Source organism: Schistocerca cancellata, chromosome 3 (genome assembly GCF_023864275.1).
Source record: "Schistocerca cancellata isolate TAMUIC-IGC-003103 chromosome 3, iqSchCanc2.1, whole genome shotgun sequence".
NCBI lineage: Eukaryota > Metazoa > Arthropoda > Insecta > Orthoptera > Acrididae > Schistocerca > Schistocerca cancellata.
The window spans coordinates 440446814-440464857 of record NC_064628.1 but is presented as its reverse complement, the minus strand read 5'-3'; the positions used below and the strand labels follow the sequence as shown (position 1 = coordinate 440464857).

The window sequence follows — 18044 nt, the reverse complement described above, 5'->3', positions numbered from 1 at the left end:
CATTATAGTATTTCATCTCAGCTGTTTCAATTGGCGCTGTTGAAGTTGCTGCCAGCAAGTTTTAAAATCATTCGAAGAAAGTCTACTCACAGTAGTGTAGAAACACCCTGATCATGCAGTGTTAGTTGGAGACTGTTTTAACCTACACTGTATAGATCGAGACGTTCGTGGTTTTGAAATACGCAGTGTCTCCACCAATGTCATATGTATAGATCGAGACGTTCATGGTTTTGAAATACGCAGTGTCACCACCAATGTCATATGTAAACCACAATCAATCCAAATCTGAAGGCAGGGTCATCAGTGAAGTTCAGCACTTAATGCTGAAATCATGTTTGTTACTGACACCATTGCAGAGCCAGAACTTGACTGATCTCCTGGGTGGAGAATATAGCTACTTGTACAATCTCTGAATATTCGAGAATGTCATTATTTATGCAGACATTGAATATTCCAGAATATACAAACTTTAGAAGCTAAGGATGTGTTAAGCACATTCTAGAAATCATAAATTGTAAATAACAAATAATTTCTGTTTGCTGGATATGATACAGTGATCCACAGCACAACAGCCAGCCATGTTGACCACTATGCTAAACAACATAACCACAGGTTATGGTAATATTATTTAGCTATCAGACAAAATCCTTCATCAGACATACAGAGAACAAAACTCACACACATTCACACAAGCACAGGCATCTTCCTCACATTGTTGTTTTGCTTATCTGCTATTCAGCCTTCCTCTATGTTGGAATTAGCAATCTACCCTCTCATACTGTTGTCACGAATTGTGCTTCTGTGAGTGTGCGTCAATTTTGTTTTATAACATCTAGTAGTCTTTCTCAGTGTGCCTGTCTGCCACTCATAACCTACACTAAGAGATGAGTTGCAGCATATCCTATTCATATACTTGTTATTTCATCCTGGAGTTTCCATTTTTAACAGGTAACTAACTCAATATCTTCCAGTCCAGATATGAATACAACTATCATGTTTACAACATGGCAACAGTAAATACTTTTTGAAATAGGTGGCATGATCTACCTTGCACAAGTTCTCTAGTCCAGCTGTCATGCTAGTAACATAAATAGTTTCATTCAGTGTCCATTACAATTAATATGTTCATTTTTCAAAGTTAGATCATTTCACTGATCCAACTCTGCAATTATATCATGGTAGGGGCAGTAGAGGATTTTTTGTATTTCAAAGAGATGAATATTTTTTGTAAAATTATTTATTTGATTTTTTTTTATTTTTAACTACAGCATTCTATTTTAATATCATGCCTAAACAAATGAGGAATAATCTCGAAGATTGAAAATTGCTCCACAACATTATGATGGGAATCAAATAATTTTAGTGTTCTGGTTAAGTCTTTCCTTTGGTAGCAAACAGCTTTTTTACACATTTTTTGATGTAAATAGCTAGGGAAAAGTTAAGTAAATGCTTTTCAAAATAATTTACTTGAATGATTCCACTTTCATTCATTTTTGCATGTAAACATTAAACTTGCTAGACAGATCTCTCTTCGATTTTGGCACTCATCAATTGCTGCTTGGAACTGTGTGTTTGCATTTGCATTATTTTACTGTCAGGAAGATGGATGCAAAGTGTGGGCAAAAATGCATGCTGTTGCACTGATATCATTTGAAACTGGCATGTGAAAAGGCTCTTGCCCCCAAGAAGGCTTTTGTTGCTGAAATCATTCATTTATTTTGCAATGTTCTATTGCATCCTTCAGGACTTCCAGAGTGAAATCAGCAGTGTATGAGTTTGCATTGCTTCCCATATGACCAATTCTGTGTAGCTGTCTTGCAGTTTTCCCAGCTCCTCCAGGCAGATCCATTTTATAACTGTAACACAACAAAAAAATGATGTAAGACTTTTACATTCTTATAAATATGGATGACTGTTACTACTAAGGGAACAAAAAGAAAAGTATACACACACACACACACACACACACACACACACACACACACACAAACACACACACACACACACACACACACACACACACACACACACACACACACACAGAACCAAAGAAATTGGTACACCTGCCTAATATCGTGTAGGGACCCACAGAGCATGCAGAAGTGCCACAACATGACATGGTATGGACTTGACTAATGTCTGAAGTAGTGCTGTAGGGAACTGACACCATGAATCCTGCAGGGCTGTCCATAAATCCGTAAGAGTATGAGAGGGTGGAGATCTCTTCTGAACAGCATGTTGCAAGGCATCCCAAATATGCTCAATAATGTTCATGTCTGGGGAGTCTGGTGGCCAGCAGAAGTGTTTAAATTCAGAAGAGTGTTCCTGAAGCCACTCTGTAGCAATTCTGGACTTGTGGGGTGCTGCATTGCCCTGCTGGAATTGCCCAAGTCCTTCAGAATCCACAATGAACATGAATGGATGCAGGTGATCAGACAGGATGCTAAAGTACAAGTCACCTGTCAGACTCATTTCTAGACATATCAGGGGTCCCATATCACTACAACTGCACAAGTCCCTCACCATTACAGAGCCTCCACCAGCCTCAACAGCCTGCTGACATGCAGGATCCACAGATTTATGAGGTTGTCTCCATACCTGTATGCGCCCATCCGCTCGACGTAATTTGAATCGAGACTTGTCCAAACAGGCAACGTGTTTCCAGTCAATGTTGGTGTTGACAGGCCCATGCGAGGCATAAAGCTTTGTGTCATCAATGGCACACAAGTAGGCCTTCGGCTCAGGATGCCCTTATCGATGATTTTCTGTTGAATGGTTCACATACTGACACTTGTTGATGGCCCAGCATTGAAATCTGCAGCAATTTGCTGAAGGGTTGCACTCCTATCATTCTGGATGATTATATTCAATTGTCATTGGTCCTGTTCTTCCAGGATCTTTCTCCAGCAGCAGCGATTTCAGAGATTTGATGTTTTATTGGATTCCTAATATTCACAGTATGCTCTTGAAACGGTCCCAACATCATCACTACCTCAGAGATGCTGTGTCCCATTGCCTGCATACCGCCTATAGCACCACATTCATATTCACTTAAATCTTGATGACCTAGCAGTAACCGATCTAACAACTGTGCCAGACACTTGTTGTCTTATATAGGTGTTGCCAACCACAGTGCCATATTCTGCCTGTTTACATCTTGAATATGCGTGCCTATACCAGTTTCTTTTCCACTTCAGTGTGTGTCTATATAATGAAAAACCTTTAATGTGAGATAGCAGAAGAGTGTGAACGCTAGGTTAATTAAGGCCAAGGATCATTCCACAGACAGTAAGTTTCTTGTCCTTGTTTCAGTATTATAACAAAATTTTCTTTCGTATTTGATTTAAACTGTTGAGTTATGCAGAGAACATTCCAGTCTGGAGTTAATCCTTCAAAACTGTCTGAACCCTTGATATATGATAGAGCATGTGGCTCATCTCTTCCTTGTACAGAAGGTACAACCCATTGCCAATGACTGTGGTAGTGTAAATGAGAAATTCATTGAAACAGTAATAAAGATAAAATCTGTGGCAAAAGCCCATGACTGGATTGTTGTCCTGACTATTCACTGTAGCACTAGGAGGAGAGAGGTGATGAATCCTTCAGCGCAGCAGCCTATTAGCCCCAGAAATGATATTTGGTATGCAATTTTGTCATATGATGACATGCTTGGAGACTGTGGCTGTTATTTGAAGACAAATGTTGATGGTGTTGATGATATTCGGTAGTCATATTTACAGCAGGCTGAGTGAACCTGGGACTATTGTGTAGAGATTGGAATGAGAAAAAATGCCCACATTTACCCTGTATTCCCAGGAGCTCCAGAGTCAGGGTCCAGTGCACTATATCAGCAAGTCAATGCAGCATCACCACATAAAGAAAAATTTTCTTTCCTTCAGAAAAAATCCAGGTCTAAAATGGTTAAGCAGTGAGATGTGAATGGTACAACTACTTCTTTACTTATGGAACCACACAGTTAAGAGATAACAACAAATACCAAATTGCATTAGACTAAGTTCCAAACACTACTATTGCAATCAGATATGTAACTAGATTATGATGAAGACAGTTACTAATTTCCCATCTAAAAAACTAAATGTTACATCTGTCTAATGAAAGTTAATAATTTCATGCATTTTTTTGGAAGTTATTATATAACTGCAAATGTTTGCATCATTGGATAAACAAAAGGTATATGTGTAAATGTATTATATGTCATATTTCACTGTAGCCTGGGATATCACATAAGGTGTGTTCAGCCAACTGTCAGAAAGAGTTTTCTTCCCCTGCGCACATTGGCCTGTTTCCTTGTGGATATGTGAGAGCTGCATTGTGTACATAACCATAGAGTGTATGTGAATTTAATCAATGTGTGATAGTGCAGTATTATGTTTGTGTTGTATGATGGAGATGAGAGAGGAGAGAGAGTGAAACCTGGTGCCAGCACATAGCCTACACCTCTTGAATAGCACCAACAGGGCTGCCAAACTTAAGAACCTCGTCCTATCAACCTATCACATCAGACTGTCTGCCAGGCACTTGATTGTGAAGTGCAGAGGTCAAGTGGTTGTAGACATGCTCTCACTTCATGAGACACTGCAGAGAAGTTTGGAATTTAATCCAGGATATTGGTGAAAAGATTGGTGATCAGGAACTTTATGTCACTACCTCTCCCCCTCCACCAGCCAAATACTGGCAGTGAAAACTTCATCTACCACCAGGATTCAAACGAGTTTATTTCTGAGCTGAGCACTGCAACACAGGCATTTGTTGGTGACCTATGCTACAGAGTCTAATGAGACACCCTCCTCTAGCACTACTTTTCCTCAACAGTAATTGTCAATGCCAGTATTATTTTTAGAATTTTGGTCAGGTCAATATTATCTCAGCTGCTTTTCTGAAAAATTTCATAGAATCTTTTACACAATATGGTATATTTCAAGTTAAAATTTATGAAAAAGAATTAATTTAGTTTTGATGTTACAATCGATAACTGAATGTACTGTAATTATTTTTTTTTTTTTTTTAGAAACATTTGAATCTACAAATTATTTAGCATGCTTAAAATTTAATTACACAATCTAGTTTTTGATTAAAGGGATCCTACAGAAAATGTTATAGCAGCAAAGCTTTGAATGCTTCATGCCTGTGTGAACTTTTGAAGAAGAATACTGTTTGGGATTGGAATCACCAATGGCAGGACGCTCTTGATGAGATCAAAGGACAGTTATGTCAAAGTCAGATATTGTTCAGACCAGATTTGCCCCTTCCTTTTTGTGTTATAACAGACAGTAGTGATGTTGGTTTGGCTACTCATTATTTCAGGAGCTTGAAGTTGAAGGTATTTTTGAGCATAGATCTCTTGCATTGGCTAGTTGAGTTTTGCAGAAACATGAAAAGACATACACTGTAACTGTGAAAGAACTTTTCGCTGTACACTGTGCATTCAAGTTTCAGAATTATTTACTAGGTCACAAAGTCTTCATCTGTGCTGATCACAAAGCATTATTTTATCTCCAGGTGTGTAAGCTGTACTATAATAGAATTACTTGCTGGGCATTGTTTTTACAGCAGTTCAATTATGAAATCAGATACACTAAGGGCACAATGCAGTTGCCGATGCTTTGTCTAGGCTACCTTTAGGGAGTGAATCATCAAACAACTTTGGAGAAGGAGAGAAAGAGTTTAAAATTATGTACTTGAGAGGAGTGAAAGAGGAAAAAGGGAACTTTAAAATTTGTGAAGGCATGCGCAAGTATCAAAATCATGATCAAAACTGGCAATTGGTTAAGACCTGTTGGTTAAGAAAGGAGGAAAAGACAGAACAATTTGTAAGATACACAAAGGTATTTTATTCAGAAGCACAAGACTGACTCAGATGACTGGAAACTATGTTGGTCGGAACAATGTATTGATACTTTAATTACTTATACACATGAGAGTTTTGTTCATTGAGGATCAACCAGCTGTACACAAAAGATTCAGAAAAACATCTATTTTTATAATACAGGAAGGAGAGTCAAGAAGAAGAATGCCAGCTGTGACAGATGTCAAAGAGTGAAGGTAAGTAATCAAACAAGTAGAGGTTAAATGCAAAACACACTGTCTAATAGTAACACAGATTTTGTGTCTGTGTACATTTATGGACCTTTGCCTGAGTCTAGCAATGGATTTTGTTATATTTTTGTGGTCATTGATATATGTTTTAAGTTCATAAGGCTGTTTCCTCTTAAGAAATCTACCAGTAAGCAAATCATTTCTAAGTTTGAGAACACATATTTTCATCAGGTGATATTCGTAAAACAATTTTATCTGACAATGGTTCTCAGTTTACATCAGAAGCTCGGAAAGATTTTGCTGATCATGCAAAAATAAGGTATGTTCTAATCTCTGTGTACCATCCATTGAGTAATCCTGCAGAAAGATATATGAGAGAAATTCGAAGACTGTTTAGAACATATTTTAGTAAGAATCATACCAGTTGGATAGATTATGTCAGTGATTTTGAGGATATTATGAACAACTTACAACATTCTTCAACAGGTTTTTCACTGTTTGAAATCACGACCAGCTAACTTTATTTCTGAGAATGTTGAGTTTCCACCATGTAAAATTCTATCACTGCAAGAGAGAGAAGAGTGTGTCAGGGATATGATGAACAAGCAGGGGGTTAGAAGAAAGCAGAGACATGATGGTAAAGGCAGATATTGCAATAGTGAACACCAAAGAAAAATCTAAAGTGTTGATATCTGAGATAAATAAATTTTTCAATATTTATATAGGACTATTTGAAATTCTTGAATCTCTGCATCCTAATGCATACAGATTTGTGTAGTCTAAATTTAAGAAGTTGGCTGGATTACACAATATCACTGAATTGAATGCTTATAGACATGGTTCATATTTTTTTTTTTTTTTTTTCTTTCTCTCTTGTCAGGATTGTAGTATGTAAGGTGGTGTGATTTCTTAAGTTCTGTCTTATCTACAGGCTGAGTTTAAATCTATGCCACAATACATTTGCAAGTTCATACAACTATGTAATTCTGTTTTATAATAGATTTGTGCTTTATAATTTTATACATATGTACCTTGTGACTAAATGGGTAGATCCATTCACAGTTTTGAAATAGGAAAATGCCATTAAATACCTAGTAATAAATTTCTTATTTTAGAATGCTTTTAGTGTTAAATATTATTATTATTCCTGTGTACTTTGCAGAAAATAATTAAATTTAATTGTCATGAACTCTTTTGGGTAAAGTCATGGGTGTTGTGATAAAGCGAGTGAAGAAGACTCGTTTTATTCATGTGTACTGTAAATATTAGGAATAGTATCTTAAAGTTTCATATGTGCAAACCAAACACATATGTATGTGAAACACAGAATTCTTATGTCGGTACATTGTGGACTATGGTCCATGCCTCATTTTGTAGGCATTTGTTGGACGCTGCATCAGTACAGTCCAACTTCTCTTGCTTATGTACATAATTTTGTCTAATGTGCTAATTGCTAAGTAAATGTTACTTTGAGACATTTTTAGTATATCTGTGTATATTACCTTACTAGTTCATTTTTTTCATTGTATTTAGTTCTGTTTATTAATGTACCTATGGGAACAAGATGCATGTAGAGGTATACTGAACAAACTGTCCCACAAATATCTGCACATAAATATGTATTTCCACAGTAGGCGTACACATGTGCACAGCAAGAGACATCAATGCAGACTCTTTGAAAATACATGGTGGCTCGAATGTCCGATCTCAGTCAAAGATTATGTTGTTCATGGTTGATATGACCTATTGACGACACACAGCCCCCCACCGCATTACGGAGTATCAAAGGTGAGTCTTGTCTGGAGACAGTGTGGGCATTGATGCTGTTGGTGGAAGTACGAGATGGTAGACGCACAACCGGGACCTCCACCTCAACCGAGGCAGGGTGCAGAAGCGGAGCAACGGGAGGCAGGTCCACCTCGAAGTCGTTGAGCCAGAGAGGGTGGACGATGTGGCGGCTGGCCCCTGAGCAGGCGGACAGAACAGCAGATGGTGGAGTGTAGGTGTGGCAAGTCCGGATGCTAACCAAGCCATCCGGTGAGATGAAGGTGTGGACTGTCATCGTGTCGCACTCACAAGGGAGGGTGAGGCTATGCGCAACACTGAAGTTCAGCTGGTCGTTGGGTGGCAAGGTCACAGTGTCTGAGAGTAGAATGAGAACTTGGTCGTCAAGAGTTATGATTGAAATGTCATCCATGCAGTGTGGGGGTACGTTGCAGAGCAGAGTGACTATGGGAGAAGGTGTCTCTGTAGCAGGTGAGGTAGCATCGAACCCTGCACATGGGGTAGAGGTTGAAGTATCCGAGAAACCCGCGAATGGGGACGGGGAGGCGTGAGGTGAAAAAATCAGTGTGGTGGCCCAAGGAGAAACATTGTGGGACTCCACAGTGGGAGAGAGACTGGCAGGAGAGTTGTTAGAAGAATCTGAATGAGCCAGTAGGGGGGCGTCGGGGTCCATGAATGCTGGTTTGAGTCAGTGTAACGAAACAGTTTGGGGAGAGTCTTTGATGATGTCGAAAGTTGTATTGCCCTGTCAGAGGACTTTAAAGTGGCCGAGGTAAGGTGGTTGCAGAGGTTGTAGGATTGAATCATTTCTCAGCATTACATGGAAGCAAGTGTTGAGAGCGGTTGGCATGTAAGTGTCCAGCGGGGAGTGGCTGATAGGTGGGTATAGGCACGCATGTTTGAAGAGAGTGCGCATGCGACTTACAAAATCAGGGTGGGGGAGGAAATCTTCAGGTACCTGAGGCTGAATGAGTTTCCCTGGTAGGACAGGATTCTCCCCAAAAGTGAATTCTGATATAGTTCACTGTAAGTCAGGCTTGAAAGTTGAGCAGAGGCTGAGGAGCACCCATGGAAGGGCTTTGGACCAGAGGCAGTCGTGGCACCAGAGGGTAATTTTCGGACTGCAGTTCCATTGTTCTACCAGCCCGTTGCTTTGTGGGTGGTAGGCTATGGTATGAATTTTCTTTATGCCACAGATGTCACGTAAAATGGCGAACAAGGAAGACTCAAACTGCCGACCATGGTCAGACCCTGGTCAGTAGTGATAGTGGTCGGACATCCGAACCTAGCAATCCATGAGTAGATGAAACCCTTGGTCACAGTCTCGGCCGTGATGTTAGGTAAAGGAACTGCCTCTACCCAGCAGGACATGTGGTCAATTGTGGATAGAATGTATCTGTGGCCCTCCGATGGTAGAAAAGGACTGATAAGATTGATATGTACATGGAGAAATTGTCCTGGGGGAATGTCAAAGCTGCCCAGTGGTGGGGTGCTGTGGTGTCCAATATTGTTTCGTTGACAGGGAATGCAGCTGTGTACTCAGGTCTGACAGTCCCATTTTATATTTTTCCAAATGAAATGCTTGGAGACGAGCTCTGTACTGGTGTGGACACCAGGGTGAGTGAGGTTATGCAACATGTCGAAGGCCTACTGGTGCAGTGGGGGGCGGGAGCAACGGGCATAGAGTACTGGTAGAAGAGTCACACCACACCTTGTCCACAATTCTGGGGAATTTAGCTTTGGTAAACACAAGGGATGTTTGAGGGTCTGTGAGGAGAGCTTGAGATTCTTCGTCAGAGGCTTGTAGGGTGACCAGGTTGGATAGGTTTATGATGTACAAAATAGTATTGATCCACGAGAAAAAATCTTTGGCAATGTTATCCATGCCTCTGATGTAGCAAACGTCAGTTGTGAATTGGGAGACTAGATCAAAGTGGTGGAAACACCGAGGGGGTGGGTCCTCAGGGGGGAGGGGGGGGGGGTTGCATAAAGTGTCTGTGAGTGGTTCGTGATCTGCGAGGATGAAGCACGAGCGACCCTCTACATTGAGGCAGAAGGGTTTGACAGCCATGTAGACCGCAAGGAATTCTCTATCGAAAGTGGAGTATTTCTTCTGAGCTGTTGATAGTTTTTTTAGAGAAGAAATGAAGAAAGGAAACCATGTCTGCCTTGCATTGCTGTAGTGTCGCTCCCACTGCAACGTCACTGGCATCCGCGGTGATGAACAACTCAGCCGAGGGGTCAGGGTAGGCGAGCACATGGCATGAGCTAAAAAAGTCTTTAGTGCACTGAAGGCCTCCAGCATAGATGCAGCCCAGTGAATGGGTTTGACTCCTGAAGTCTCTTTACCAGACAGTGAATCTTTCAGTGGGGCCTGCACGGTGGTGGAAGAGGGCAGGTGACAGCAGTAGTAATTTATTGTGCCCAGGAAATGTCAGAGTTCTTTGTAAGTATAAGGGGGCGGCATTGATGTGATGGGCCGCACGTGAGATTTTGGAGGCTGTATTCTGTTAGTGAAGATGGTGTAACCCAGGAAAGTGACGGAAGGCTGGTGCAATTGGAATTTGTTTTTGTTGACCTCGACGCCATTGGAGTTCAAGGTCTGGAGGACCATGGATAAATGATTTTTATGTTCTTCATCTGACTTGCTGAAAATGAGGGTGTCATCCAGATATGCAAAGAAAATCTTGAACTGTCGTAAGATGGAGTCAATGAACCACTGCCATGTTTGCACCGCGTTTTTCAGCTGAATGGCATGAAGTTGTATTGGAACAAACCAAGAGGTGTGATAATAGCTGTTTTAGGGATGTCTTCTGGCGCTACAGGAATCTCATGGTAGGTGCTTTTAGAGTCAATAACACTGAAGATTGTAGAGCCCGATAACATATGAGTGAAATCATCTATGTTAGGCACAGGGTAATTGTCCATGAGGGTATGAGCGTTTAGACATCTGTAATCACCGCACATGTGGAAAGAACCATCTGTTTGAGGGTGAGGTGAATCGGTGAAGACCATTTGCTGTCTGATGGTTGCACGATACCTACCTCCAAACGTTCATTCATTTGCTGCTGGGCCGCGGGCAACTTAATAGGGTTGAGGCATTTAACCTTGTGCCTAATAGGAGAGCTGATAGTGGTAACTATCTTGTGTGTCATTCTGTCAGTGACAGAAGAAACTGAGGACTGCACATGAGACTGATCATTGTCCTCATGCGAAGTTTTTGGATGAGTAGGACGCTACAAAGCATAGCTGTTAGTGCAAGTGGGAAAGAGCAGCCCAAAAGTCACATGCCTAGTACTTGAATGCGCTGTGTGCTTGTGTGGAGAGGGCACCTGTGTGCGCAGTGCAGTGTGTGTTGGAAAGAGCAGTGAATGTCTGCTGTCAATGTTGCACTTGATAACCGGCACAGATGAGAGCGGCATTGGCATCGCGTGTGGAACAGAGATGGTCTCTGAGTCACGTGGCTGGCACGCGAGAGAGTGGAAATGTTCATAAACACGCAGGGCGGTTGCTTGCGCAGTGTGTGTGGTCGCGTCATGCATGTGACTGTCATTAGACATTAGAAGCACTGTTTGAAACACAAGGCACTGAAAATGGTGAGCATGTCAGGGGTGCAGAGTCTACCGGACGCGAATCATCACACATGATTAGTGTGTTTGGACTAACCTGATGAGTGCCGTGGCCGGTGTCAGCCGGAGGAGCTCGATTAGGTGGTGGAACTGTGGACTGCAGTTTTAGCAGTGAGTTACAAGCTGTGACGAGCTCGTTGTAGATGTGTGCAATGCATTGTTTCAGCTCATCATTGTCCCGGCAGAGTTGTGCCTCCAAGTCATATTCAGACAGCAGATTAGTTACACAGGTCACAATGTCATCGTGAGGGTGAAGCACTCACATACTAACTCACATGTCATGAGAGAAGCAGAGTGGGGAACATAAGTGTGGGAGCACAGTATCTGAGTGTTAGTGGGATGGTGTAACACTGAGCCCTGAACTACGTTCAGAGAGAGCTTGTAATGGGACAAAAAATCCGTACTGAGAACTTGTTCATCAATGTCGGCAATGTAGAAAGTCCATGTAAAACACAGAGAATGAGATAGGTGCACTGTAGCTTTGACAGCACCTGAGTATTGTAATGTTGATGTGTTGACAGCTCATAGAAGTGACCTCATTGGTGGGAAAACAGGGGGAGCCATTGATGTAGGTATGATAGACACATCAGAACCAGTGTCATCTAGGAAAGTGAGCCATGACGAAATGTCAGTCACATAAAAACGACCCCTCAGCAGGGCGGACGAGTGGACAGAGTGCAATGTACGAGGATGCCCGTTAAGTTCCCCACAGGACTCGGAGTCTTTTAGGTCCTGCAGTTCGGCGTTTGGGTGCTGGCAAAGTAACCGGCACTTCTTAGCATCCTTGCCAAAAACCTTGTGGTACCAGCTGTATGGATGAGCTGGATGTGGTGGTGGTGGTGACTACGGCAGCGGAGGAGGCTTGTCCTTGTCGATTTGTTCTGGATTGTATACCAGCACATATGGTGCGTGGGCGATGCTGGAGTGTTCGGATGGTGGAGAGCGTGAGTGGATGCTGCCAGGTGATGTAGAAGGCATGGAGACAGAGGGAGCCATGCCTCTGCCAGCAGACAGCCGGTAAGTGGGAGCAGTTGTGCCAACTGACGGTGAGTGGTGAGCTGGCTGGTGTTGTCATAGCAATGAATACAGTTGACCTGTGCTGCAGAGATGAGAGCCAATTGACTTGAAGGAGTGTGGTAGCAGGTGGATCTGTAGGTCAGTAGGCGGCTTGGCAGACCACACTGCCCACAGAGTGACATCCAGCACAGTATGCTCTCTCACAAGTAACCGAAGGTGGAGCCAGAATTGTGATGGGGTTCAGTTCCCCAGGTGTTCCTTGTACAAGATCTTGATGATTAATTCTTGTGGTGAGCAGGCGAGTCATTCAATGATTAACTTCTTCGCAAACTCGTATTTTGGTGGAGGCAGTGGCGAGAGGAGTAGATCGCAAGTTACGTCTGAAAGATCAAAGAGGTGCATGACGAGACACAGGAATTTAGAGTTGTCGTAGGGTAAGGGATGCAACTCGAAAAGATGCTCGACAAGCACAATACATACACTGGTTTGTACTTGTATAAGGGCGGCAGCTTTGGCAGACGACTTGGATGTGGGGACGAAGGCGGCTTTGGTGTCTCTTGGATAACCATCTGGTCTGTGACAGGAGAGGCTATAGAGCAGGCCGGCATGGTAGGCGCAGGTGTGTTTCTGGCAAAAATGTCCGTACCAGCTACGGGCTGCATTGTCCTTGATGTGTTGCGTAAACACCACACTGCTGACACGATCAGTACTGTGGGAACGGGCAGCTGTGCAGGTGTTGGGATCCCGTAAACTGGGCCATAGGCTACAGGCACTGATTTGAATTGATGCACCTCGAAAATAATGCGGGAGGCCAGCACAGCAGACACAGGCAGTGCTGTGGGGCTGGCGAGCAGCTGAGCAGCCGGAACCAGGGCCCCCTGCGAGTGCTGGGGGAAGAGGGAGGGGGGGGGGGAGGGGGGACAGGAGGGAGTGCGTTGGTAATTCGTATGACAAAAGTTTGAGTTCTCCGCGCACGTTGAAGATACACCCCATGAGGTCAGACTGTAAACGACTGGTGGAACTTGCAGAAAGTTACTTCAGTGTGGTACGACGCCATTGGAAGGCGAAACACCAAATGATGCATTCGACTCGACATGGTCGAAAACTTGAGCGACCAGTTTGGGGGGTGAGTATGGAGAGTTTTGTGCACTAAAATGTCCTTGATTAGTTTGCAAATGAGGCAATACTGGACCAGGTCGTGCTTGATAGTGGCCGGGTGCATTTTACGGTAATAGCGGCACTGCACATGGCACCACAGTAACTGTTGTTGCGGCCCGTTGAGAGTCAAAGTACGTGTACAGGTGCAGATCGCTTTGAGCATTATACAATAGATCAGTAGGTACATAGTTCTGAATATTTTTCACTTCAAACTTGACACATTGGTGAGCACAGTCTGGCAACATGGAACCTGAGTCCATTGTTTATGTTAGTGGTGTAGCACTTGACCATTGTAAAGCAACAAAGCTTGAGGTTAACATGGCTGGAGATCATGAATTGCTGTGAATTAATGTAGAACTGGTCATTGGCGAAGGAATGAAGAGGTCCAGCAATCATTGTTGAGCTTCCAAATCTTCAAACAAAGCGTTGAGTGCATGGTGGCGTGCACATAACCTGTTGATGCCACAACACCTGGTGCAGTAGTCGCGGAAGACATGCAAACTTCGGGGTCACCAGTGTGGGAACGAGGTGCATGTAGAGGTATACTGAACAAACTGTCCCACAAATATCTGCACATAAATATATATTTCCACAGTAGTCGTACACAGTACACAGCAAGAGACATCAATGCAGACTCTTAGAAAATACATGGTGGCTCGAATGTCCGATCTCAGTTAAAGATCATGTTTTCATGGTCGATATCACCTATCAAGGCCACATACCAAATATGTGAACACTTTTTAATCCATTCTGGCGTGAACCCTGTGTACTTATTTTGCAATATAGATAGGCAAAACAAATGCCATGTGATGTGAGGGAGGTGTTGAACAGCATACTTAGTACACAAAACAGTGTTTCAGGATTCAATGTGAAATCTATGGAGGAAGTTACCTTTTTGTTGGAGCATGTGATGAGAAATCTATGAAGGAAACTGAAAGATGTGGGTGGATCCATTTCTACATTCCTGTATGGCTGCACCCTTGTTGGTCCAGTCAACTTACAAGAGATCATAGGTGCTGGGTAACGTACTCAAACATCTGTCAACTACAGCAGACTGAAATTTGTAAACTGTTAGCTGAGAATTACACTATAAGAAAAATTCGTGGAACTATTTGTTTAGAAAAGTAGTCACTACTCTGGACAGTCTTATTCAACATAAATCTATGTTTTTTCAAGTATGGGGATTAACTTTCCAATACATCATGTAACTTTAAATAATGCCATAGGACGTTGATATGTGAAAACTTAAAAAATTCAAGAGTACATTCTATGAATCATGTTGTAAATAATTATCAGAATCTGATAAAATTAGGCTCTGTTAGGTTAGTAGTCATACATTTCAAAGAATTTTCTTATCTCAACACTGAGTATGTATTTTTTTAATCAATTGTAAATGAATCTTCTAGGGTTTTATGTACATAGGTTAGGTGGTATGTACAATTAGCAAATAGCATGGAAGACCCTTACAATTGTGATCATAAATCATGTATAGACTGTATAACAACATGTATATATTTGTGACTTCACACACTGGTTTTGGTCCTAAAGCTAATTGATTATGTCATCATTCAAAGCTATTTATGGCTCTGATTACCTGTATTCATCCTGAGTACTGCATTATTGTATCTCATTGAAAACTGAATTGTGTGCAAACTCTTACTTAACTCTGTTTTAGGTACTCCTGGTCATCGTGACTGTGTGTGTGTGTGTGTGTGTGTGTGTGTGTGTGTGTGTGTGTGTGTGTCTGTGTGTACTCAAGGAGAGTGCGCAATTACTGATTGATGATTGAGGCTAGATGCTTCCTCTAATTATTCTTTACATATGATTGAACTTACTGATAAATGATTATGAACTTTATTCATTTTCTTGTGTCAGAACATTTCTATTGGTGTGTACCCAGTGTGTTTCGATTCATGGGATGGTCCCCACATCATAAGCATAAGCCCTAATATTTTTTCATTATTTTCTCCTTTCATGAGTCAGTATATCCTTACATACTCTGATTAATGTAGCTGATTGATTTTGTGATATACTCCTACTTGTGATTGAGTATATTCTTCTGGTCTGTACCCATCATTGTGAGTTTCTTGAGTCTGTCCACTCATTGTACAGATAGGCTCTGAATATTTTTATTTCTCTTTTAGTGATTTTGAAGGTGTGACTGTATAGATGTAAACTAGCAATTTGTAATTCTAATAATTTACATTGCTTCTTCACTTATCTCTATAGCTTAGTGTTGTAATATTGTAGTTTTGATTTTGTATCACTTCTCATGAGACAGAATGTTACACATAACTGAAAATCTAAATGCCATGTTCTCATATATGTATAGATTAGGATTGAATCCCGCGTGCGTCAGCGATATGGATAGCCATACCATAGGTGCAACGACAATGGAGGGGTATCTGTTGAGAGGCCAGACAAACGTGTGGCTCCTGAATAGGGGCACCAGGCTTTTCAGTAGCTGCAGTGGCAACAGTCTGGATGATTGAATGATCTGGCCTTGTAACACTAACCAATACGGCCTTCCTGTGCTGGTACTGCGAAAGGCTTAAAGCAAGGGGAAACTACAGCCATAATTTATCCCAAGGGCATGCAGCTTTATTGTATGGTTAAATGATGATGGCGTCCCCTTGGGTAAAATATTCCATAGGTAAAATAGTCCCCCATTTGGATCTCTGGGTGGGGACTACTCAGGAGGACATTGTTATCAGGAGAAAGAAAACTGGCGTTCAACGGGTCAGACAGTGGAATGTCAGATCCCTTAATCGAGCAGGTAGGTTAGAAAATTTAAAAAGGGAAATGGATAGGTTAAAGTTAGATATAGTGGGAATTAGTGAAGTTTGGTGGTAGGACGAACAAGATTTCTCAAGTGAATACAGGGTTATAAATATAAAATCAAATAGGGGTAGTGCAGGAGTCGGTTTCTATAATGAATAAAAAAAATAGGAATGCGGGTAAGCTACTACAAACAGCTTAGTGAATGAATTATTGTAGCCAAGATAGATATGAAGCCCACACCCACCACAGCAGTACAAGTTTATATGCCAACTATATGATGAAGAGATTGATGAAATGTATGAGGAGATAAAAGAAATTATTCAGATAGTGAAGGGAGACGAAAATTTAATAGTCATGGGTGACTGGAACTCAATAGTAGGAAAAGGAAGAGAGGGAAACGTAGTAAGTGAATATGGAAAGTGGGTAAGGAATGAAAGAGGAAGCTGCCTGGTAGACTTTTGCACAGAGCATAACTTAATCATAGCTAACACTTGGTTCAAAAATCATGAAAGAAGGGTGTATATATGGAAGAAGCCTGGAGATACTGACAGGTTTCATATAGATTATATAATGGTAAGACAGAGACTTAGGAACCAGGTTTTAAATTGTTAGAGATTTCCAGGGGCAGATGTGGACTCTGACCACAATCTATTGGTTATGTACTGTAGATTAAAACTGAAGAAACTGCAAAAATGTGGGAATTTAAGGAGATGAGACTTGGATAAACTGACAGAACCAGAGGTTGTGGAGAGTTTCAGGGAGAGCATTAGGGAACTGTCAACAAGAATGGGGGAAAGAAATACAGTAGAAGAAGAATGGGTAACTTTGAGAAATGAAATAGTGAAGGCAGCAGAGGATCAAGTAGGTAAAAATACGAGGGCTAATAGAAATCCTTGGGTAATAGAAGAGATATAAAATTTAATTGATGAAAGGAGAAAATACAAAAATGCAGTAAATGAAGCAGGCAAAAAGGAATACAAACATCTCAAAAACGAGATTGACAGGCAGTGCAAAATGGCTAAGCACGGATGGCTAGAGGACAAATGTAAGGATGTAGATGCGTATATTACTAGCGGTAAGATAGATACTGTCTACAGGAAAATTAAAGTGACCTTTGGAGATAAGAGAACTACTTGCATGAATATCAAGAGCTCAGATGGAAACCCAGTTCTAAGCAAAGAAGGGAAAGCCGAAAGGTGGAAGGAATATATACAGGGTCTTTATAAGGGCGATGTTCTTTAGGACAATATTATGGAAATGGAAGAGGATGTAGATGAAGATGAAATGGGAGATATGATACTGCGTGAAGACTTTGACAGAGCACTGAAAGACCTAAGTCAAAAAACAAGGCACCAGGAGTAGACAACATTCCATTAGAGCTACTGATAGCCTTGGAAGAGCCAGCCATGATGAAACTCTACCCTCTGGTGAGGAAGATTTATGAGTCAGGTGAAATACAATCAGACTTCAAGAAGAATGTAATAATTCCAGCCCCATAGAAAGCAGGTGTTGACAGACATGGAAATTACTGAACTATCAGTTTAATAAGCCATGGCTGCAAAATACTAACATGAATTCTTTACAGACAAGTGGAAAAACTGGTAGAAGCTGACCTTG

General features: G+C 41.6%; 1 protein-coding gene across 1 annotated transcript in view; it reads right to left on the bottom strand.

Moving 5' to 3' along the window:
• Positions 1-1290: 1290 nt before the first annotated feature.
• LOC126176739 (alanine--glyoxylate aminotransferase-like) overlaps positions 1291-18044 on the bottom strand; it is an 84696-nt gene continuing 67942 nt past the window's right edge. Inside the window, exon 7 of the mRNA XM_049923908.1 lies at positions 1291-1856. Within this exon, the coding sequence (XP_049779865.1) occupies positions 1706-1856 (151 nt within the window). The 3' untranslated portion in view covers positions 1291-1705. The remainder of the gene's footprint in view (positions 1857-18044) is intronic.